Source organism: Astatotilapia calliptera, chromosome 15 (assembly GCF_964374335.1).
Source record: "Astatotilapia calliptera chromosome 15, fAstCal68.1, whole genome shotgun sequence".
Taxonomy (NCBI): domain Eukaryota; kingdom Metazoa; phylum Chordata; class Actinopteri; order Cichliformes; family Cichlidae; genus Astatotilapia; species Astatotilapia calliptera.
This window is the reverse complement of record NC_137436.1, coordinates 40,544,718-40,568,254: the sequence shown is the minus strand read 5'-3', so window position 1 is coordinate 40,568,254 and position 23,537 is coordinate 40,544,718. Positions and strand designations below refer to the sequence as shown.

At 40.3% G+C, this 23,537-nt stretch overlaps 1 protein-coding gene across 2 annotated transcripts in view; it reads left to right on the top strand.

Moving 5' to 3' along the window:
• Positions 1–4,359: 4,359 nt before the first annotated feature.
• apc2 (APC regulator of WNT signaling pathway 2) overlaps positions 4,360–23,537 on the top strand; it is a 41,484-nt gene continuing 22,306 nt past the window's right edge. The window contains exons 1-3 of one of the 2 annotated variants that reach the window (XM_026194173.2): positions 4,360–4,644; positions 15,091–15,252; positions 22,942–23,032. In XM_026194173.2, the coding sequence (XP_026049958.1) occupies positions 15,112–15,252; positions 22,942–23,032 (232 nt within the window). In that variant the 5' untranslated portion in view covers positions 4,360–4,644; positions 15,091–15,111. Of the gene's footprint in view, positions 4,645–15,090; positions 15,253–20,529; positions 20,594–22,941; positions 23,033–23,537 lie in introns of those variants that run through there. The other variant, XM_026194174.2, reaches the window with a different exon arrangement.

The following is a 23,537-nucleotide window of genomic DNA, read 5'->3' as shown; positions in this document are numbered from 1 at the left end:
TTGAATCCTATCAGGTTACATTAGAAATACGCAGTATTGGCTGTTCAGGCTGCCTGTAATATAAGCTGTGTACCTGTTAGTGATCAAATGTCCCTGTTTAGGGTTGTGTGACTCCTGATCGTCTGATCAAATGTACCAAAGTCATTTTGTGTTTTGGTTTTCCTTCAAAACAATTATCTCGATCCTTCTTTCATCAAAAGGAAAACAATAGATGCAAATAAGACTAATGTAATGTTACGTAATGTTACAGTGAGGCTTCAGTAGTGAGTGATCGATATCGCATTGATTATTGTCCCGTGGTGCATGAGGACAAAGAGCTGCTGATATAACAGATGAAGCATGTGTTGCTTGCAGGTTTGGGGATTGCATCTCGGTGTTTACATTGATATGGTTATGTGTAAGTGTTTGGAGTTATCACAGGCTACAATCTAAATTTTGCGTCATGGAAAAGTGAAGAGGCTGGAAGCGCTTTCCTGATGACTTCATGCTCTTAATTGTTAGTTTGAAGTCTTACTGAACACAGCATGATGATACTCTGTAAGTTATGGTCCCACTTAGACTCTTAAAGGACCATCAAGAAGTGTAACAAAGCTTTTGTGACTAACAAGTCCACTGTTCCCCACAAATAGACTATATTTGGGCAGAGCAATATTATATTTTGTGACTTACTTTAATTTTATTATCTACCTGAGACAACAATGTGACTGATTTCCTAATGTTTCCGTTTTTTTTCTCAAAGTTGTAGTAACCAGCTTGGCTCCGGTCCTCCTCGTCTTGTGTTTCCCTGACTGCAGGTTAAACTGTTGTGGCATTTCTAAAGATCACTCATGTGTCTCAAGCCTCTTTTACAAACTCCATCTCCAGTGTCTTGAACTGCAGCTGCTGATGACAGTTTGAAATCTGCTCCAGATCTGACTAATAAGACCCTCCAGCAGGTGGAGAACTGCTGCCGCTACAAGGCTGCAGAGAACAAAAGACTGCAGCTGCAGTCCAAGATGGTGGAGCTGGAGTAAAGGGATCGGTACTCCTGATAGCCTTTTTCTGTTGTAACTGAGCACTCAAAGCACGTTGTACTGTAAGCCACATTTATTAGTTTCTAACTTACTCACAATCACATGCTGATGCAACCCCCCCCCCCCTCCCCCCTATCTCCTGATCATCCATAAAGAGATGATAAAGCATTGGAGAGTCAGCTGATTATTCATCTATCATTTATTGTCAAAGAATACATAGTATTATTTAATCATTAATTTAAGTATATGTGCACCTTTTTTAAATGGGTTGCTTCTGAAGGATGTCTGCGCTCACCATTAGACATGGGGTGAGGGGCTTGGTGGTTTGCAAGGAGCCCAGTAGACATCTGGGCATCTCCTAGGTGAGGTGTTTCAGGCATCTCTCCCTGGGAGGAGACGCCGGGGAAAACTCAGGATACACTGGAGAGATTTTGTCGCTCAGCTTGCTGGGAATCCCTCAGTGTTTGCCAGGAGAGCTGGAGGGTTGGGTGGGGAAATCCAGATAAGTTGCATATGTATAAGTGGTGGATGGGTGCACAGTATCCCTCAGTTTGTAAGTCAGAGTCAGCTGATTTATATTGTCTGTATTACTGATATTGCAGCCAGGGGATGCTACTGTGTTGCTAAAATCGCTTTTTACTGATAATGACTGCTAAAAAAATGTGTGGTCTTAGCCTTCTGCTTTTCTTTTCCTTTTTTTGCGGATGAACGGATGGATTTAAAAAAAAATGCTGAATGTGTTGGAAAGACCCGGATAAAGTAAAATAGAAACACGGTCACTTATCTCCCTCTAGCGGGAACGATGAAGCACTGCAAAGCTAACGTTTATGTGATGGTAATGAGTCAATGTCTACTATACTGAAACAAAGGTAATTAGGCTGTCAAACATTCTGTTAACAGTTTAATAATTATTCTAAACTTAGCCAGGTGAATTTCAATATTCATCAGTTTTTTGACTGTTGTTGTTCATAATCGGAAATTAATGTTTTTCTTGATAAACTGGTTTGATGCATTTGAGGTTTTGCCCAGTTTGATCAGATATTTCCTGAATGCAGCTAAATTTAGGTTTTGTATTTAGACAGAGAGGCAGGTTTCAAGAATACTATAGTCTTAGCGATGTTTCTAAAGAAAATCAGCTCTTTACAATTACACATGTAAACTGATAAAAGGATTTATTAAATAATGTCTACAATCAAAGCCAATGTGAACATTTCTCTGAACAAGAAGGAAAAGGATGCAGGAGGAAGTGGCAGAGATTCAGTTCCTGACTGTAAAGTGAACTAAACACAACAAACTAATTAATTCTAATTTAAAGAAACAGAATGAATCACAAGTACTGCATTAAAATATGCTGTGCACAGCACATAGCCTCCATAATGAATGTGAGGAATATTATTTTGTTATGAATAAATTATTATTATAATAAACAGTGTGACATTCTCATATAACATTCTTGTTATTTTGGTGCAGAAGCATCAGTGCACCTCCCGTTCCTCACATTCTCAAATCACGCTGTTGTGATTTCACAGCTCTGCAGCTGTGAAGGAAAAGACTGCAGCAGGAGCTGCTTGTCTTCAGGCGTTTCTGACAGAAACACTTTAAAGCCGCTTTCAGAAGTCGGCTGAGGTGATGTGCGAGGAGCAGGTTGTGGTAGATCACTGGGTTCATTCCACCTGGGAGGCTGTGGTCCTGTGTTAAAACAAAAGTCAGCATTGATTTATTATTTCTAGGTATAGTTGATTTTTTTCTCAGTGTTATTTGTGTCTTTACTTGCTGCTTAGTTACCGTTAGAAACTAATATTTTAAGAGCCATAAGTTAGGTTAAATACCATTTGAGTAAATTATTGAATTATACAGTTATATCTACAGTTTTAAGATTTTGGTTTAGGTTAAATGTTTAATGTTTTTCCAGTCCTGATATCCCAACAACACGACTGGTCAATAACACTGATAGCTGTGGAGTAATGTAAATTATAATGATGCAGAAACAACACCAACAATCATATCAAGAAAAAAAAGACCAAAGAACATGTGTAATGTTTGAAACAATAAAGTAAGCCGAGTAAGCTTTTCCTGACCAGCTGGATTCTCAAAGTTTAAGATATATTAAGTTTTATTGTCATTATTAGCAACAACATACATGCATCAAAATTAGAAGCACTGCTGTATTTGGTGCATACAAAGATAAACATTTATACAATAAGAATAAAATATAATTCCTAGAAATATATATCCTGTATTTTCTTCTATCATACATAAAACAATAAATGAGATTAAAAATCTAATGATACCAGCTCAAATGATGGCACAGGTGGGCAGTGGAATAAATGGACATAACAGAGGTGTTTTAGGTTTGGGGCTATTGCACATAAGGTGAATATTCCACAGTGGTGAGCATGTAATTGGTCTGTTGTAAGTACTGAACAGCCTGATGCTGCACTGAAAAAAGCTGTTTTTCAGTCTGCTGGTCCTGAAACTGTGAAGTTTGGCTTGTTGGGCTGATTAATTCTGCAGTCTTACGTGTACTTTTTTTTCCAACAGCTGTTGGATTGATTTCCCTAAACTGCCATCGTTAGTTGTGTGTGGAGTGCAATAACTGTAGACACAGGAGGCAGGAGCCATGAAACACAAAGCCAATTGATTAGAGTCCAAAAAACACAACGAACAGGCAAACAGGGAGCACAGGAAACGCAAACCTACAGCTATGAATGGCAGGACTACGTATACAGTGAGGACTGACTGGGAATGGGAGACACAAGGGGAACAAAAAATAGGTGAGGACACCTGAGACAACAAGCTACCAAAGTACAACAGGAACTAACCTAAAGAACAGAGACAAACTACACTGAAGAACAAGAACACAGGAGGACGCAAACACAACAAATAATCAACTAAACAACTAAAACCTCTCAGCAATCAAACTAAATCTTTAAAGCACAAAAACTTTACACAGTGGAAACTTATATAGAAACCAGCTGTGATTCAAACAGTGAATGAAAAGATATTCCTTTTTTATGTAATGTGTTTGTCTTCACCTTAAGGATCCCGTCTCACTGCTTTGACTTTATATTTTTTATTCCACATGCATTTGAATATCATCTGAGCTTTCTCTGTTTTTAGCCACATTTAATGAGGTGTGATTCATGTGTCCCTCTCAGACTGATGCGTCTGTTCATTTGTGCGTAAACAGTGAGGATAACTTTAAAAGGATGATTTGCTTTTGTACTGAGTTCAGCGGTCTTTAACAAAACCTTTTTCTATTTCCATATAACTCCCCCCCCCCCCCCCCCCCCCGACTCTGTCTCCTCCCTCCACCCCCCCCACCCCCCTCTCTCTCCCTCTCTCTCTTCTCTCTGTGATCTTCAGCTCTGCTCGGAGTCTCAGAGTCATGAGGTAAGGACCGACCGCTCCTCGGTTTGTCGCTTCCATCTCACCCCTCATTCCCTTATAATCTGGCTTTTTCCGACCGTACCGACCCTCCTGTCCTCTCCCGGTCCGGTTCGGTCCGACTAGATGTGGTTCTCTTCCTAAACGCAGCGGATAAAGACATAAAGAGACTCGCCGATGAGCGCAGGTCAGACGGGAGGAGGCTGATGTGTCCGGATTTTAAAAGCTGCGGCGGAGATTTCAGGTTTGAGTCGGATTTTTAATGTTCTTGTTTTCCTCCACCCTGTTTTCATTTCATCCATCATTCATGCGGGGTATTAGGTGATGGGGTTGGGAAGGGAAGGGAGGGCTGTATTTTCTCCTTCATGCATGCAGATGGATGGAGGAGGATGGAGGAGCTGATGAATCATAGATGTCGTCAGAGAAGCAGCAGCTAAAAAGGAGGTCAGATTCAAGAATAACAAGAAAGCGTCCTGTAGAAAAAATATCTGTTTTATCGTAAAAACAAAAAATCAAATCGAAAATCCTCTATGGATATTCATTCAGCCGAAAGTCACATGGAAATTTACTGTGAGGTGTTTTTTAAGTTGGGTGATCATTTTGGGCCTTGAAGGTCTCCTGCAGTCTCCCCCAGTATGCGCTGGTTTCACTGGGTTCACTGGTTAAGGATGCATCACCCCACTCTGTTAAATATTCATTTATTCTGCTGGAGCTGTCGCAGCTTTCTTCAGCGTTTCTCTGTTTATTGTTTGTCTTCATCGTGATTGAAATGTGCTGATTTTAAGAAAATACGTGGTGGTGATTGTTCCTCTGGACCTGCTCTGCTTCTGCTTTTATGTCTGTCAGATCGAAGTTTTATGTTGGTTGTTTTTCATATATGCTCCTTTTAATGCACATGCATAATCTGTGAATTGGTGAAGAAAAGCAGGCCATGCTCCTGAATGATTTATTGCATTGATTAGGCCTGCAGAAGGTGAACATGAAGGGTGCAGCTGCTGTAGGTTTGTATTTTCTGTTGTGTGGTGTAGGGGAGGGTCCAGGATTACTGAACAAGCTGGATTGGGCAAAGGGGAGCATCAATAGGCCCAGGCTCTGATAAATAAAGCACCTAAACTTTCCTTAGAAAGAAGAGTGAAAGCAGAGCTATTTTTCTTAATAAAACTGAATGAAAGTTTTGCATTTCAGGGAAAATATTTCACAGGAAATATACAGGAAAGAATTCTGAAAGGAATGAAAAAAGGTGCAAAAAAAGGTACTTTCATGGCACCTTAATGCTGTCGTGTGAATTTAGGCCGGACATTTAATCAGAGTTGTATTTACGACCTTTAACATTTATTAAAATTACACATAGCAAATTATATAAAATCAGTATAAAAACATAAGAAACATCAAATGTAATGAAAGTTCAAACATCAGAAGAAGTAATTGTTCCACATTCTTTGCAGCTTTATGTACACATAGAAAGAATAAGAATAAGGTACCGTTAGGGACAATACTGTTTTGGCAGATGTAGGTCAGTAAGTAAGAGGAGACCGATCGAGATAGTGAATAGTATATATCTGTGTCCCTGGAAGGACAAAGGAGATCACGGTTTATCACGAGCCTGAACACAAACCTGCCACAGGCCCACCTGCCTACTCTGTAAACAGGGTGTCTGGTATTTGTACCAAGCACAGAGTTGTAGAGGAAAATGTGAGGTAGCTCACAATTACAACATGTAATACTTACCTTTTGTCCTGTTAAATTATTGTTACGTCCTTTATTCACCATGTACAGTACAATACTCGTTAAGCAGTCTCACCTGTATGTGTTAGCAAAATTTAATCCACAGTTAAGAATTGTTTTCCTCCACGTACGTCAGAGGATGCAGCTCACTTTCCTTGTCTCAGGTAGTCCTTGAATGCTCCACGACTATCACCGTAACAGTTAATATTAGACCTCTGTCGTAATCCTTAGATTGTTCAATTTAGAAAACATTCAAACAAAAATCCCTTTATGCAAATATTTGAAATACAACAACTGTCGTGGGCTTCCACTGGCTGCAGGGTGCTGGGTATGTGGCCATTTGCCCATGTGGTAATCAGTCCAAGCGTACAAAGTGCAGTAGTGGGTCAGAGCTTAAGAGGGTCTATAACTTTTGGATGAATAATGAGGAATAACAACAACCAAATAAAAAATTAAGAAACGTATTGTGTGAGTATTAAACTGCTGGCGGGATTTATTCTACATTTACAGATAAATCTCTGCTGTCAGTGCGGTGATCCTTCTACAGCGATGATTGCAGGAGCTGCTCTGCTTCTCCAGTGTCCAGCCTCATCATCAGAGAGAGCTGGATTACATGATGAGAGCTATTGTAAAAATCTCATCCTCAGTAGCTGCTTTGACTGTATGAATAATTTCAAATCCTTCATCATAAAAATATTTCCTTTGATTAAATCACAGCAAAACTCAAGTTGTTTTTTAAGCCAGCCCACGGTTCTGTTGAGACCCTAACAAAGGCGCATGACTGCTCTCAGTTAAACCCCAAGCTTAATAAGATTTCTGTGCTGTGCTCTACAGGATTTTGAATCATTTTCTTCTCTCTTAACGTCTTCAGAGAAACTTAAAGAAGTCCAGACGCTTTTCTTTCCAAGTTCCTTAGACTACAGCGACCATGATGACTGCGAACCTTCACAGACATTATTGAGAATAATGTGAGAGAAACTGTGGGGCTATTGCCCTTTAGTGGTTTGACTGATCACATGAGAAACAGAGACAGTACCTTCAGTTTTCTGGGATTTGTTCTGTATGTAGACGTCTTTTCCTGGTGATCTGAAGCTTTGTTATAGTGAGTGTGATGGAGGCTGCTGGCACAGATGGAGGGTGTGGCTCCCAGCAGCTCCTCTGCTGTCTCACATCTCTGTTTGCTCAGAAACACCCTTCACAGTAAAAAATGAATACATAAAGAGAATAAAGAAAACTTTGAAGTAGCTCAAATACAGAAAATAACAAAACAAAGCTGTCAGTTTGCATTTAAAGGACCATTCTGAAGCTTTTTTTAATAAGCATAGAAGGATTAGTGAAGAAGCCTCAGGGGGTCAATGAGGCCCCCGGTTTAGAGACTGAGAGTCAGAGTCAGACAGAAAATACAAGCAGAAATAGATAATAGATCAGATATCAATAGATAAACAAATATATGAAAAACACTGAAAACTAAGAAAGACAGAAGGACCACTGCAGACAGAGACAGCGGTCCAAAATACACGAGTGTTGATGTAGTCAGTCTCATTCAGTCTTCTGTAGGAGGAGACGCAGTCTGATGTCTCACAATCTGTGTGAACCTTTTCTTTTTTTAATGTTCTTAATTCTGATTTGTTTCCAAATATTTTCCTCCAATTGTACGTAAGACAACAGAACGCAGAGATTATCATAAAGTCCTCATCATGATATCCGAGCTCACGGGCCCCAACCAAAAAGTGGAAACAAACATCGAGCTTTCATTTACAGGAAATAAACAGAGGCTTTAAAAGACACAAAAACAGAGCTATAGTGCACGAAACCCCTGTTATGTTACCCAAGTGTTGCACCAGTGGCTCCTCATGTGTTGTGGGTATGACAGTGTTTGTGTTAGGTAACACACCGATAAACCAGGAGAAAACGTACTGGAAGCCTCTGCTGCACATCAAGTTACAGTGAAATGCTGAACACTGTTTTCACGGTTTTACAAATCCCAGGATGCACAAAATGAGGGGTTTTATTTTATTTTAGTGAACTAGTTTAAAAGACAATGAACCAACTAAAGACCAAAGTGTTATGGAAGGCTGAACACTCTTATTAAACAATCTATTAAGATTAAGATAATAAAAAAGATCCATTTCAGATCTATAACTGTCAGACAAGAAAGAGACAGAGGTGGCAAAAAGGGGCTGAAGATCTTATAAGGAAACAGATTTCATATCCAGAATTTGAGCTGAGCTCTAATTCGACTTTTGACTTCAAATGATTAATTATAATGATTACAGTAATGCTTTTTCGCCCCTGCCTGAAAGCTCAAAGTCGCTCACAGTCTAGTTCAGCTCAAGCCACGGTGACCTATGGACGGAGTATTACTCGTTGTTTTTGACTCTGCATCGTGGTCTCTTCCCGCTGCGCTCTCTGTAGTACACAACAGTTGGATGTCAGCTCCAGCTCTTTGTCACTCGCCGTGTGGCTGCCTGCGGCCTGAGAGTCTGCTGCAACTGTCATCTAGACTCCCCTCCTGCACTCGCTGACTTCCTGCAGTCGTTCTTGTGAGACGGGCTGTGTGGTCAAAAACACTGCTGGTCCAGGCCGGGTGAGCCTGTGTCCTCCACCAAAGTCATCTATTTTTCATTTTTACATGTGAATAGCAAAATAACTGCATATTGCTGTTTTTGAATAATCTTGTTTGATCATTCTGAACGGCCTTTAGCCTGAAACGCCTTTCAGAGTCATTATGCTTGTAACCCTGTTGTAGTAGGTCACATGACAGGGTTATTCCCACTTCTGGTTTGCCGCCTGCCACTTCAAATCAAAAGAAAAGTCTAATGAAACGGCAGCATCCCTGCATAATAATGTGACAAAATAATTTTCTGTGGGAAACCAGCATCAAAGGAAGGAAATCAGTGAGCTGATCAGCTGGTTTGCTCAAAGTGAAGAGCTGATTTTATCTGTTTACTTTAAATATGCTCTCAGACAGTCACTCAAAACTGTTATTGATGAGCACAGTGCACATGCACTGACGTCCAGTCTGTTTCCTCTTCGTTCTGTCATATTTCTGATGATTTTCCTCCTTGAATCAGAGGAAAAGGTCATCTGACCTCTGGCAACGTTGTTTCTCGGACTCAGCGAGACTCGCAGACAGATCTCTGAGCTGGAAAGTTGGAGGAGGAGCTTATGCTATGTAGGGGTTAGTGTTTTCTGTCAGACTGGGCATCAGTTTAGTCTGTCACCTCTGACCTTTGACCTTCATTCCATCATCTGTTTGGGATTGAAGCTGTTGCTGCTATTTGCTCTCAGTGAGGGAACTTTTTGTGATTGAGCGTTGGATTCATGGCATTCCAGATGTTCTTGCAGTTTGAGAAAAAGGACGAAAAGCCAAAAGAAGAATTTTATCAAAATGCGCAAATAAATTGAGCTCAGATGAAAGTAGATTCATAAAAATGTGATTAATCAACAGTGCTGCAGATTTATTTGCTGCATCATTCAGCTGGTTTTGCGTTGCTGTATTTGCTTCACCTGCATGAGAATGTAGGTCATTTGTAGGAGGTCGACTTCTGCAGCATAAAACAAAGATGGAGGAACGTGTTTCTGCGTTATTGCTCGCTGACACGTCCTCTCGTCCTGTCGCTGAGTCTGCTCATCACAACAGGAGCAGCTGTTTGTACTGACTGCTTCACTGTTATGTCATCAAATCAATCACCTCTTCGATCAGCATCTGCTTCCATGCTTTTCACTCTCACGCTTATTCTTCCGTAGCAGCCTCCACCATTCAGTCTCACATTTCATCAACAACAGCAGCAGCAGAGCTGTTTGGTGTTGCTGACAGGAAGTATCTGATTGTTGTGGTTAATAAAGAGGCGCTCGCTTTGCTGGAGCAAAATTTTCATCCATCATCCATCCATCTGTTCCTCCTCCAGGCCTCACGTGACAAACCTGAAGCTGATCAACCGGTCAGAGCAGCATTTTATTAACAGTTAGTAGCTGTTAGGACTTGATAAACATCCTTCCCTTTATGGTAGAGACATAAAAAATAAATTTTTTTCTTCTTATCTATTAAACTTTCTCTGTGCCTCGCCTGGTGAACTTTTGATAACAGTGATTCCTTCAGTGTCAACATAACTTTCTAATATTCATAACCTAATGGTACATTTTTAAATTGAGATCCAGTTGAGTCATTAATTAATTAATCATAAAAATATATCAAACTATATCAAGCGATCAATAGGACTAAATCATATGATAGCGCACTAGCATAACACATAAGTAACATAACATGAAGGTATTTAAGAGCTAGCTGTAGCTCATTGTTGTCATTAAACAGGTGCACAGTATGTACACTAACATCATGCACTGCATACACAGCCTCCAGTACCTGCATCAGTGCAGCTCAGTCATTGTTTTGACTGATATTGAGCTGCGTACACAACGATCACTGCAGTCATCTGTTATTTACCAAATCACAACAAGCACTACTGCAAGGCTTATTATTATTAGTGTTTTATGAGTTTATGTAGAACTCTTTTTATAATATATTTAAAACAAAGAACCAACAGTTTCTTGCATCAAGTATCTACAGTTAATCAAAAAGACATAATCAGGGTTGAAGAGGCCTGAACAGCACTCGTTTTCAGTGTTTCACAGTAAAATATATTTCAAGTAAATATATAACAATGAGACTTTCTGTGCAGAAATCTCCCCTCTGTGAGTTTGACCCACTTGGATGTAAAATGTGTTTTTATTCATGAAGTCCCAGTTCGAGGTTTGTAACCTGCTTTATTTTTATATTCGTGAACAAAGTGAGAGTCGATCAATCCTGCCACCTGCTCCACCCCCATATCCTCCCATCCTCCATCTCCCTACATCTCTGTCTCCTCTGGGACTGTCTGGTTACTGTGGCAACCGCATCCTCCAGGCATGAAAGAAAGGGTGAAAGAAAGAGGAGGAAAATGGAGCCAGCATCCTGTCAGTGTTTTTCTGCGGGTTTAAAACTACTTTATGTTGCATATTCAATCAGCACCAGATTGTATTATTAAACCAACATGATTTATTTTGTTTCAGCTGTTTAGACTGAAACAAGCTAACAAACACGCTTCCTCTGTAGAAAATGGGACAGCTGGTGTTCGTAATGTTGCACTCTCCTACGTGCAGCATAAAAAATCAGCAACATTTTGTCACATTCAGTCACCTCCAGGTGTTGTGAAGACAGAAGTGGCTCAGTTTGGAAATCTTTAAATGCTCAAGATTTATGACGTACATCTGAATTCATTCATGTGTTTTTGAGCTGCAGCTTTTACCATGTCAGCAGGTTTCAGCGTTTGTTTGTTATTTGATCGTTTTTATTTTTTATTCTTTTTCCTTTATCCTTCCATTCTTTCTTACTTTGTGGTTTTTTCTTTCTGCCTTTTGTCTTTCTAGTAATTTTTTTCACTGTGTATTTCTTTCTTTCTGTTTTGCTTAATTTTAAGCTTTTTGTTTCTCATTTCCCATCATTCGGTGTTTGCTTTTAAACCACGTGGTTGGTTGACTTTGACTTTAAGATTTTCCCGTTGTCTTTCATTCGTCATTGATCTTTCCTTTCTTTACTCTGTGTCTTTCTCACTGGTCTTTCTTAAACGTCCTTTCTTTCTTCCTCCTTTCCTTCTGTTTCCTCTCTTGCGGTCTAAATGCTGACACAGGATTTTCTTTTAGCATCTCTCTCTCTCCGAGTCAATCATCAGTCCTGTCAGGCCTCTGTGAAGGTTAATGACTTTCAGCCTTCTCCTCGAATCCAGCAAGACTGGATTAGTGTGTGTGTGTGTGTGTGTGTGTGTGTGTGTGTGTGTGTGTGTGTGTGTGTGTGTGTGTGTGTGTGTGTGTGTGTGTGTGTGCGTGTGTGCGTTGGCATTGCAGTGATGGTTTAAGGTTTACTGGCGGAGGTGTTTTAGTTTTTTGTTGGTTTAGTTGTATTTTTAATAAAGGTTTGTCTACTCACTGTGATTATTTCATCCTTTCTCATCTCATGCAGTCGACTCATATTGGGGTCACATGCATCGAATCAGTTGTTTCCATAGCAACAGTACCTTTAACAGGGGGTCCGTTAGCGCTCGTTAACTCTCTGTATGATTGGCCTGCCTCTCCAGAGCAGCTCTTTCTGCAGTCAGTGCTTTGCACTGACTGCGGCAGTGCGTGTCTGTGTGTGTGTGCGTGTGTGCGTGTGTGTGTGTGTGTGTGTGTGTGTGTGAGATGAAAAGGGAGGCAGAAAGAGCCATCGCTCCATGCAAATCTGTCACCATGGTAATGAGGGGGGTGAAGATGAGCATGTTACCCTGTTAAAGGGAATAACCATATATGCGAGGACTTTGATGGGGAAACACACACACACACACACACACACACACACACACACACACACACACACACACACACTAGCTCAGGTCTGTACTGTCTGGGGACCTTCACACACATTTAGACTGCTATACTTACGACCTGTATTGGTTTGTTTTTGTGGGCAAACTCTGTGTGTGACAAATTGAATATTAGTGATAGTGTAGTTACAATAATTTGAATGTCTCCACTCAAAGAAACCAAAGTAATCAAGGAACAACACAAAGTGTGACGTCTTGGATTCAAAATAGCCTCCTTTCAAACAGATTTGTTTTGTTTGTTTGTTTTGACATTTAATAATAATAATAAGCTCCTTTTATAGCGTGTTATTGAAGTTATTACTATGTGCAGTGGTTTCAGTATCCAAATAGGTAACACACCCAAAGAGTGATCCGGACCTGGGCTTTGCTTGTTGTGATGATGGACATTAATGGAGTTCATCAGAGTGATATCAACTTATGGCAGCACCGATTGTCAGCATAGGTCAGTATAAGTGCCAAAAACTGTAGTTCATCTAATGGCTACTTGAGGCTGTGTCCAACAGCGAGTAAATTCCCAGAGACTCGCAAAATGTCCAAATTTAAAGAAAAAAAAAGTTTATAGCCTAGTGCTAAATTTCCTTCTTTGTGACCATTATACCAACTTTACAGTGGGTATAATTTTTAACCCATTGAAATTTTTTATGGCATAACGTGAGGTTTGATGGAAAGCTGGGTGATGACACTGGCGGGTGTGGCCAGCTGGCTGCTGTGCTTCACCTTGGCTGCAGTACTTTGAACAGGACCTCTGGATTATCTTTAATTCCCTTAATGGAAATGTCAGACAAATAATATGTGGGTAGGTTTAGGTCACTCGCTAAAATTCACCTTTTTAGTGACTGAACTTCTATCATATTATTTGTATGTTACTTAGTAATGATTTGTAGATGTCTTTGTGGCCTCCTACAGCAGACAGTTTTTCGTAAAAACTAAATGAAGGACCAGAATGATGGTTTTTGCTGCTTCTGCTACTCTTCAAGAGTTCAGCTCTCAGATGGATTTAGAGAGATTTATTGGATTAGGATGCTGAGTCATTCATCACTGTCAGAGACAATGAGCATTTCTGTGCTCCATGGGTGAAGCTAATGTACTGCCCTGCCGACTAAACTGACTGAAACTATCTTTTCTTGGAGACAAATGATTATTAACAGATTTGAGGTGTCTCTCTTTTGAGGAGCCCATTGTCTGTTATTCCATCCACTAATAAAACCAGCAGAGTGAAAGCTGCCATTCGCCAAATGTACAGTTATTACTTTGTGAATAAATTGATAAAAAAGCAAAGCACAGCACATGCGGTCCATGATCAAATCAAAGGGTGGTACAGAGCCTCAGTCCTCTGCAATCTTCCTGTAACACGAGATCACATCCAATAAAATCTGGATCATGCTGCCTCTCTCAGACCTGCAGCTCTTACCCACAATCCCCTGAGAGGCAGAGGAGGGAGAGTAGAGGAGAAGAGGAGGTCAGCCTCTCATAATGAATGCAGGAGTGACATTTGGTGCACTGACTCCACATTTGCTGAGCTGGACAGAAACCTGACGAAAGAAAATCCTTGAAAACATCTGAATAGGAACCAGACGCAGGACAGTAGCGTCAGTTTATTCACAACGCAACACAAACAAACGGCAGTGTGCGTCTCTGTTTGCCACTTCTCTGCAGTGAAGGTCACACCCTGGTTTGGACTAAAAACCACACTGAGCATGTGCAGCTCTGACCCTAACTGTCACAGAGCCTCAGTGTGACATTCATGCATTCATCTGGTTTTAACATTTGTTTCTTCATCATTTTAACTATGCATTGTGCACAAATGTGTTCATGATGCACAACTCTCGTAATTGTCTTTCCCAAACCCCTGACATTTTAAACAGTGGTCTCCCATGGGAAATTTTGAGAAGCTTGATTTCCTGAATTTTGATGAATATTTATGCACCGATTTGTCGCTGAAATGGTTATTTTTATGAAGCAGATCACAAAACTCAGGCTTGGGCTCAGCTCAAAGCACTCAGGCATCTGTGCCTTTCAAATACGATTTATTTTTATTCAATTTATTTGTTATCTGTGTTGCGTCACCAAACACTCCTCTGTTCTTCTTTGTGTGTTCCTGCAGTTGGAGATTTAAATCTTTTAACTCAAAAGTGCTAAACATCATTTTTTTTAAAATCAAAAAGAAAATGTAAAAAAATGATGTTTCCTTAATGAGATATTTGTAGCTGCACATAATTGAGTTTGAGGCCGTTTTTAGGAGACGTGGTTGTTTTATGTGCGACACAGTTGTGAAGAGTACTGCGGAAGTCTAATGCAGAAATATGAGACGTGACTGAGTGGAAAATTTGAAGCTCGGGCTGTTTCAGGATCAGCTGACTGGAAAGGGGAAAAAGCCCGAGGAGAACTTAGATAATATGTTATCTAACAAGAGCGTCCTGCCCGGAGGAGGCGAGGAAGCAAAGTTACCCATCACTCATACTTTCACACACTCCTCCCGTTCAGCTTCAGGTAGTTGCTGCCTGTGTGATGTCATCAGACCTGCCTCCAGCTTTTAACCATCCTCTTATGTGTGTGTGTTCCTGCAGGAGGCGCTGCAGAGTGTGAAGATGGCCAACACCGTGGCTTCCTACGACCAGCTGGCCCACCAGGTGGAGGCGCTCCGAAAGGAGAACTCCCACCTGAGGAGGGAGCTGGAGGATAATTCAAACCACCTGTCCAAGCTTGAGACCGAGACATTCGGCATGAAGGTCAGTGACGATCGAAGCACTTCGAGCCTCTCTGCAGCCGCTGGTTCCACCCGTAAATTGCATATAAATGATGGGCGTAGTTAAAGTCAAGGCAGAGCAGGAAGTGTCTGAAACTTTTCTCGTTTTAATGGCCAGCAGGGGGCGACTCCTCTGGCTGTAAAAGAAGTCTGATTGTGCTGAAGAACTACAGGAAACAAACATACTACTGAAATAATGTGTGACCTCATTAAACACTTACCAGCTGAGTTTATGGTTTCAAAAATTTTAACATAAAATGAATTATGCTAGAGTAAACAAAGACCATAAAGCAGGAGATGATGTAGGGTGTTTTTGGATCGACAGGGTGCTGCCATGTCAAATATTCCCGTTGCTCTTCATGTCTATTTCCAAACAGGCAACATGGTGATTGTTATAATGCCCAAGTGGAGATTTATAAAAATAAGACTTCCCTCACCAGCTGGTGACTTTAAGGTGGTTTTGTCTTTTATCTTTTATCTGTGGTTCCACCTAATTTCATATTCCTCCGTTTATTGCTAAATAATTCTTTACTGTAAACTTATATTTAATAATGAAATTACAGAGTTAAACTTGCTAAACTATATCTAATATTTTTAATGAGTTTGATTTTAAGATTTATCACAATAATAATGTGGTTGAAACAAAGTCCCGAGCCATGCATGAACTGGTCTGCCCTAGCACAACACACACAAACAATTCAATTCAATTTTATTTATACAGCGCCAAATCACAACAAAAGTCGCCTCAATGTGCTTTATATTGCACAGTAGATTGTACAATAATAGATACAGAGAAAAACCCAACAGTCATATGACCCCCTATGAGCAAGCAATTTGGCGACAGTGGGAAGGAAAAACTCCTTTTTAACAGGAAGAAACCTCCGGCAGAACCAGGCTCAGGGAGGGGCGGGGCCATCTGCTGCGACCGGTTGGGGTGAGAGAAGGAAGACAGGATAAAGACATGGTGTGGAAGAGAGACAGAGGTTAATAACAGATATGATTCAATGCAGAGAGGTCTGTTAATACATAGTGAGTGAGAAAGGTGACTGGAAAGGAAAAACTCAATGCATCATGGGAATCCCCGGCAGTCTACGTCTATTGCAGCATAACTAAGGGAGGATTCAGGGTCACCTGGTCCAGCCCTAACTATATGCTTTAGCAAAAAGGAAAGTTTGAAGCCTAATCTTGAAAGTAGAGATAGTGTCTGTCTCCTGAATCCAAACTGGAAGCTGGTTCCACAGAAGAGGGGCCTGAAAACTGAAGGCTCTGCCTCCCATTCTACTTTTAAATACTCTAGGAACAACAAGTAGGCCTGCAGAGCGAGAGCGAAGTGCTCTAATAGGGTGATATGGTACTACAAGGTCATCAAGATAAGATGGGGCCTGATTATTTAAGACCTTGTATGTGAGGAGCAGGATTTTGAATTCTGGATTTAACAGGAAGCCAATGAAGGGAAGCCAAAACAGGAGAAATCTGCTCTCTCTTTCTAGTCCCTGTCAGGACTCTTGCTGCAGCATTTTGGATCAGCTGAAGGCTTTTCAGTGAGTTTTTAGGACTTCCTGATAATAATGAATTACAGTCGTCCAGCCTGGAAGTAATAAATGCATGAACTAGTTTTTCAGCGTCAGTCTGAGACAGGATATTTCAAGCAGTCTTACATATTTGTTTAATATGTGCGTTGAAGGACGTGTCCTGGTCAAAAATGACTCCAAGGTTCCTCACAGTGTTACTGGAGGCCAAGGTAATGCCATCCAGAGTAAGAATCTGGTTAGATACCATATTTCTAAGATTTTCAGGGCTGAGTACAATAACCTCAGTTTTATCTGAATTAAGAAGCAGAAAGTTAGCGGCCATCCAGGTCTTTATGTCTTTAAGACATTCCTGCAGTTTAACTAAGTGGTGTGTGTTACTTGGCTTCATAGATAGAGTTGGGTGTCATCTGCATAGCAGTGAAAATGTATGCTATGTCTTCTAATGATACTGCCTAGGGGAAGCATGTATAATGTAAACAGAATTGGTCCTAGCACTGAACCCTGTGGAACTCTATAATTAACCTCAGTGTGTGAAGAGGACTCTCCATTTACATGCACAAACTGGAGTCTATTAGATAGATATGATACAAACCACTGCAGCACAGTACCTGTAATACCTACAGCATGTTCTAATCGCTCTAATAGGATATTATGGTCGACAGTATCGAACGCTGCACTGAGGTCTAGCAGGACAAGCACAGAGATGAGTCCACTGTCAGAGGCCATAAGAAGATCATTTGTAACCTTCACTAAAGCTGTTTCTGTGCTGTGATGAGCTCTGAAACCTGACTGAAACTCTTCAAATAAGCCTCTGCAGATGATCTGTTAGCTGTTTGACAACTACTCTTTCAAGGATGTTTGATATGAAAGGAAGGTTGGAGATTGGCCTATAATTAGCTAAGACTGCTGGGTCTAGAGATGCTTTTTGAGTAAAGGTTTAACTACAGCCAGCTTGAAGGCCTGTGGTGCATAGCTGATTATTAGAGATAGGTTGATCATATTTAAGATCGAAGAATTAATTAATGGCAGGACTTCTTTGAGCAGTTTTGTAGGAATGGGGTCTAAAAGACACGTTGATGGTTTGGAGGAAGTAATTATTGAAGTTAACTCAGAAAGATCAATTAGAGAAAAAGAGTCTAACTTAACATCAATGGTACTAAGAGTAGCTGTAGATAATATTACATCTGTGGGATGATTATTGGTAATTTTTTCTCTAATGATAAAAATTTTATTTGTGAAGAAGTTCATGAAGTCATTACTAGTTAACGTTAAAGGGATGGTTGGCTCAAAAGAGCTCTGACTTTTTGTCAGCCTGGCTACAGAGCTGAAGAGAAACCTGGGGTTGTTCTTATTCTTCAATCAGTGACGAATAGTAAGATGTTGTGGCTTTGCGGAGGGCTTTCTTATAAAGCAGCAAACTATTTCTCCAGGCTAAATGATGATCCTCTAAATTTGTGACACGCCATTTCCTCTCCAGCTTACGAGTCATCTGCTTTAGGGTACGTGTTTGAGAATTATACCACGGAGTCAGGTACTTCTGATTAGAGACCTTAGTTTTCACCGGAGCTACAGTATCCAGAGTCGTACGTAGTGAGGAGGTAAAATTATTAACAAGATAATCGACCTCTGTTGGAGTAGTGTTCAGATAGCTGCTCTGCTCTGTGTTGGTACAGGGCATTGAAGATGATAACAGTAGGTGGATTATATTCTTAAACTTAGTTACAGCGCTTTCAGAAAGACATCTACTGTGATAAAGTCTACTCTCCACCGCTGTGTAATCAATTATTGTAAATGTAAATGTTATCAGGAAATGATCAGACAGGAGAGAGTTTTCAGGAAACACTGTTAAATGTTCAGTTTCTATGCCATATGTTAAAACAAGGTCTAGAGTGTGATTAAAGTGGTGGGTGGGTTCTTTTACATTTTGACAGAAGTCAATTGAGTCTAATAACAGATTAAATGCCATGTTGAGGCTGTCATTTTTAGCATCTACATGGATGTTAAAATCACCCACAATAATTATTTTATCTGAGCCGAGAACTAAATCAGATAAAAAGTCTGAGAAATCAGACAGAAACTCTGTGTAAGGCCCAGGTGGATGATAGATGATAACAAGTAAGACTGGTTTCTGAGTTTTACAGCTGGGGTGGACAATGTTAAGCATCAGGCTTTCAAATGAATTAAGTCTGTCTGGGTCTTTCATTAATTAATAGGCTGGTGTGAGAAATTGCTGCCACACCTCCCCCTCGGCCTGTGCTTCGAGGTTTCTGGTAGTTAGAATGACTCGGGGGTGTTGATTCATTTAAACTAACATAATCATCCTGCTGCAACCAGGTTTCTGTAAGGCAGAGTAAATCAATTTGTTGATCAATTATTAAGTCATGTACTAACAGAGACTTCGAGGAGAGAGACATAATATTTAATAATCCACATTTCACTGTGTTACTCTTTGGTTCAGATGTGGATACTGTATTGTTCTTTCTTTGTGATTGTTTATGTTTAAGTTGTTTGTTGATGGTTTTTAGTTTGTTTTTTGTCTTTTTGGAAGCTGACACAGCACGGTGCACGGTGGTTAGCACTGTTGCCGCACAGCAAGAAGGTCCTGAGTTCAATTCCACCATCAGGCCGGGGTCTTTCTGTGTGGAGTTTGCATGTTTGCGTGGGTTCCCTCCGGGTACTCTGGCTTCCTCCCACCATCCAAAGACATGCAGCTAGTGGGGATAGGTTAATTGGATAATCCAAATTGCCACTAGGTGTGAATGTGAGTGTGAATGGTTGTCTGTCCCTATGTGTTAGCCCTGCGACAGACTGGCGACCTGTCCAGGGTGTACCCCGCCTTTCGCCCTATGACAGCTGGGATAGGCTCCAGCGCCCCCCGCGACCCTGAAAAGGATATGCGGAAGCGAATGGATGGATGGATGGGAGCTGACACAGTCTCTGTGGAGATGGGGTTTTGGGGGGGTAGCAGGAGGAGAGAAGCTACAGAGAGGTGTGTAAGACTGCAACTCTGCTTCCTGGTCCCAACTCTGGATAGTCATATTTTGGGGGGTTTAATAAATTTGTCCATATTTCTAGAAATGAGAGCTGCTCCATCCAAAGTGGGATGGATGCCGTCTCTCCTAACAAGACCAGGTTTCCTCCAGAAGGTTTGCCAATTATCTATGAACCCCACATTGTTTCTGGGACACCACTCAGACAGCCAGCAATTTAAGGAGAACATGCGGCTAAACATGTCACTACAGAGTCCCACATTGTTTTGGCAAAGTTGCACACCGAAACAGAATAAAAAATCTGACATGTCAGTAACCAGCTGGGCTGAACATAAAATGTCCATAACATGGTTCCAGGGTCACGTGTACTCTTCTTAAGCTTGTTGATTTCATATTAAGATTATTTTAGGATTATTTGTTCAAACTGCTAATCCTGATGTTAAAAAATAAACCTTTAAATTCAGATTCTCTTTCATATTTTTGAATTTTATAGCCCGTAATCAGACATCTTAATCAAATCAGCTATTTCTACGTCAGAATAATGAATAAATTCACACTGAGAGCGAGAAGGCTGTGAATCAGGCCAAGACTCAAAGGCTGCTGGATGTAAATCCCATCAGCTGCAGGCACACAGACACACATGTTCATGTACACATGTACGCACTGACTCACGTGTCCAGATGCTGAGAGCAGCTAGATTATGAGGCAGAGATCAGCAGGTTTTAGTCAGAACCAGGACAGAGAACGGAGAGAGCAGACATACACACAGAGTTCACTGCTGCACCAAGTTCACCTGTAGCAGGTAAGTCGACTGATAAAAACACCTTTAATATCCAAACTGATAGATTACAACTAGCTGGTGAGAAGGAAGGACTGCTTTTTATTCTGCTTTTTATCTCTATCAGTGATGAGGTGACGTTTTATCTGCTGCTTTTAGGGATTATTATCTTTTTATGTTTATTAATCTCATCAGTCAGGATAAAAATGAAGATAAATCAAAAAATCATTTTGTCTGGTTAGTTTGAAAAAAATCACTAACAGTCATCAGATATTTCTGTGTGTCATGTAGCAACTAATGTTTATACTGCAGTCATTTTAATATATTCAGTTTAATACCTGTAAGTAGTAACTTCATGGTGGTTTAACCACAGATCTCATGAGATTCAATAGCTGAGTTTTATTTATTTTGGTGGGAAACCAAGTCTTTGTCAACTGCAGAAGAAAAACAGAGCTTTCACTGAGACTAATCGCTCCTGCTTGTACACGGAGGATAATCTTTCTAGACTGTAAGAGAAAATGTTTTTAATACCACAAAAATCCCTGCACTGCTCGCACTGTGCGGATTTCATTCATTTGTCTCTGCGTTCCTGGAATATGCAAAAACAACGTCCATGTAAGTGGGATTTGCTGGATTTTGAATATAAGCTTTAATTCATACAGAGAAACACAGAAGACATGTTTCTCTGTGTGCACAGCTCAATCTATATGAATACCAAAATGACACAAAAACGTTTAAAATACAAGTTTGTAATGAAAGTGTGTTTTAATGTATACTTCAACAACAAAAACACAAAAGAGGGTTAGTCAGTTCTTTCAGTTTCCAGAAGCAATACAAAGTAGGTCACAGAATAAAGTGAGAATAAAACCGGACTTTAAAAATGAGGGAAAATGACTTCTCCGTGATGTTTGAAGCTTCTTTGTTGTTATCAAGTCCGCTTTAAATCAAATATACCTTACAGGCTACAAGACCAACAATAATACGCCTCACAGAAGGACCCCAAAAGGCTTATGTTATTATATATAAGATACTTTACTGCTTAATTGAGGATATTCGTTTTAAATTTTGATAAAATAGAGGCAGTATAATGTCCTCGTAAGTGGATATCAGGCCCTTGTAGAGCAAAATTTCCACATATGTGGACGCCAGGTCCTAGGAGGTTAAATGGGCAATTTGATTGATTGATTGAATCTTTATTTTGAACATGTTGAAAAAGTACAACAAAATAGAATTAAAAGAGACAAATGAACAAAGCAAAACAAAAGGGAAACGAGCAACCACAACTCCAAATAACGTTCATGTTCAAAAAGGAGCAGGAAGAAGCATAAACTTATTTAATCCCACCCCTTTTCCACTATCTAGTATCAATAGACTACAGAAATACCTCATTGCAATTACATTATATGTTATGTGTAATTAATTTTTTTTTTTAATTTATATTTCACTATGAAAGTTTTATATTGACCTTAAATACAAATCCAGCATAGGAATTATTACATCTAACACTCATTTAAAAACACTCACCACTCAATGTTACAATTAATCACTTTACTGTAGCGAGTGTATTTTTGTAGTAGATGAGACCAAGAAGAACGAGATCAGGAGGGAAGTGTTTGCGAAGCTGACCCAAAAGCACTCGCGGAGGAGAGGAAACTAAGTATAATAAAAAGCAAGACGTTTATTTAGGCTGATGAACAAATAGCCAAACAAGGCGAGACAAAACAAAGAACTAAACTAAAACCTAAACTGGAAAAATAAAACTAACCATGAAAATGAGGACAAGAGACAACATGAAACTGAACAGGAACATCCAAAAACATGACTGTGAAATAATCCAAACATAAGTACAACAGCAGAAAACAAGACTCTGTGAGCATGACTTGACATGAAGACAACAGACAACCTGACATGAAGAGAAGGAGACAGAGGACTTAAATACACACAAGGGTTTATAATGAGGGAAGTGGAAACACCTGGGGAGACACAGCTGGAGCTAATCTGACATAACAAGACAAAGGAAGCAAAGCAGAAACCAGACTTTCAAAGTAAAACCGGAAACACACAAACACAGAGGCAAGGATGACAAGAGAACAGAGACCTGAAACGTGGGACAGGAAGGCACAGAGTAGAAACACCGAACACAGGGGAGGCACAGAAACACAACCTAAAGACTAGAAATCAAGAAATACTAGTTAGAAATACAAAAAGGAAACCAAAACACTAGCAGAGATAAACCACGATGAAATCAAAGATGAATGATAACACAAAACACTGGGTCTCAGACCCAGCCCCTGACAAGGAAGTGACCTTTTGACCTGGAAATGTCTTTTGTGGAGTTTCACCCGGATACATTCATGTTGTTTTCTTCTTAGGAGGTGCTGAAACAACTGCAGAGTAAGCTGGAACAGGAGGCAGGGACCCTGGCATCGTCTGGAAGGAGCGACGTGCTGCACCAGCTTAAAGGTCGAAATCTGGCTTGACTTTTTTGTAATTTGAGGATTGTTTCTGCCTGAGGACCATTTTCTAGGAACCATTTAAGGAACTTGGGATGTTCACCCCCAGAAAGTTCCCCTCATATTGAACAACATTACAACTTGAGAACCAGGTTCAGATTTGCTCGTCCCTTTTTTCTGGATTTAGAAAAAATGGTTTATGTTGACAATAATTTGCTTTAAAATCACAGTGAGAGAAGGTTATAACTGTCTGTTTAGTCACTGTACATCTGGAGACTACATTTCCCCCTTAATTGTTGTAATTTTCCTTCTAATTTCTGTCCCGGTTGCACCTACCTGACTCTGCTGGTGTGTGAAGCTCAGAGCTCAGAGTCTCCAGTGAGACTAATCATCACTTACAGAGAAAGCAGATTGACTCATTCAGCTAATCTGATTGGCTCCAGCAAGCCAGGCCTCATTCAGTTAAATAGCCAGTTATTGTCAATTACTTTGTCTGGACAGGAATTTGTTCATTT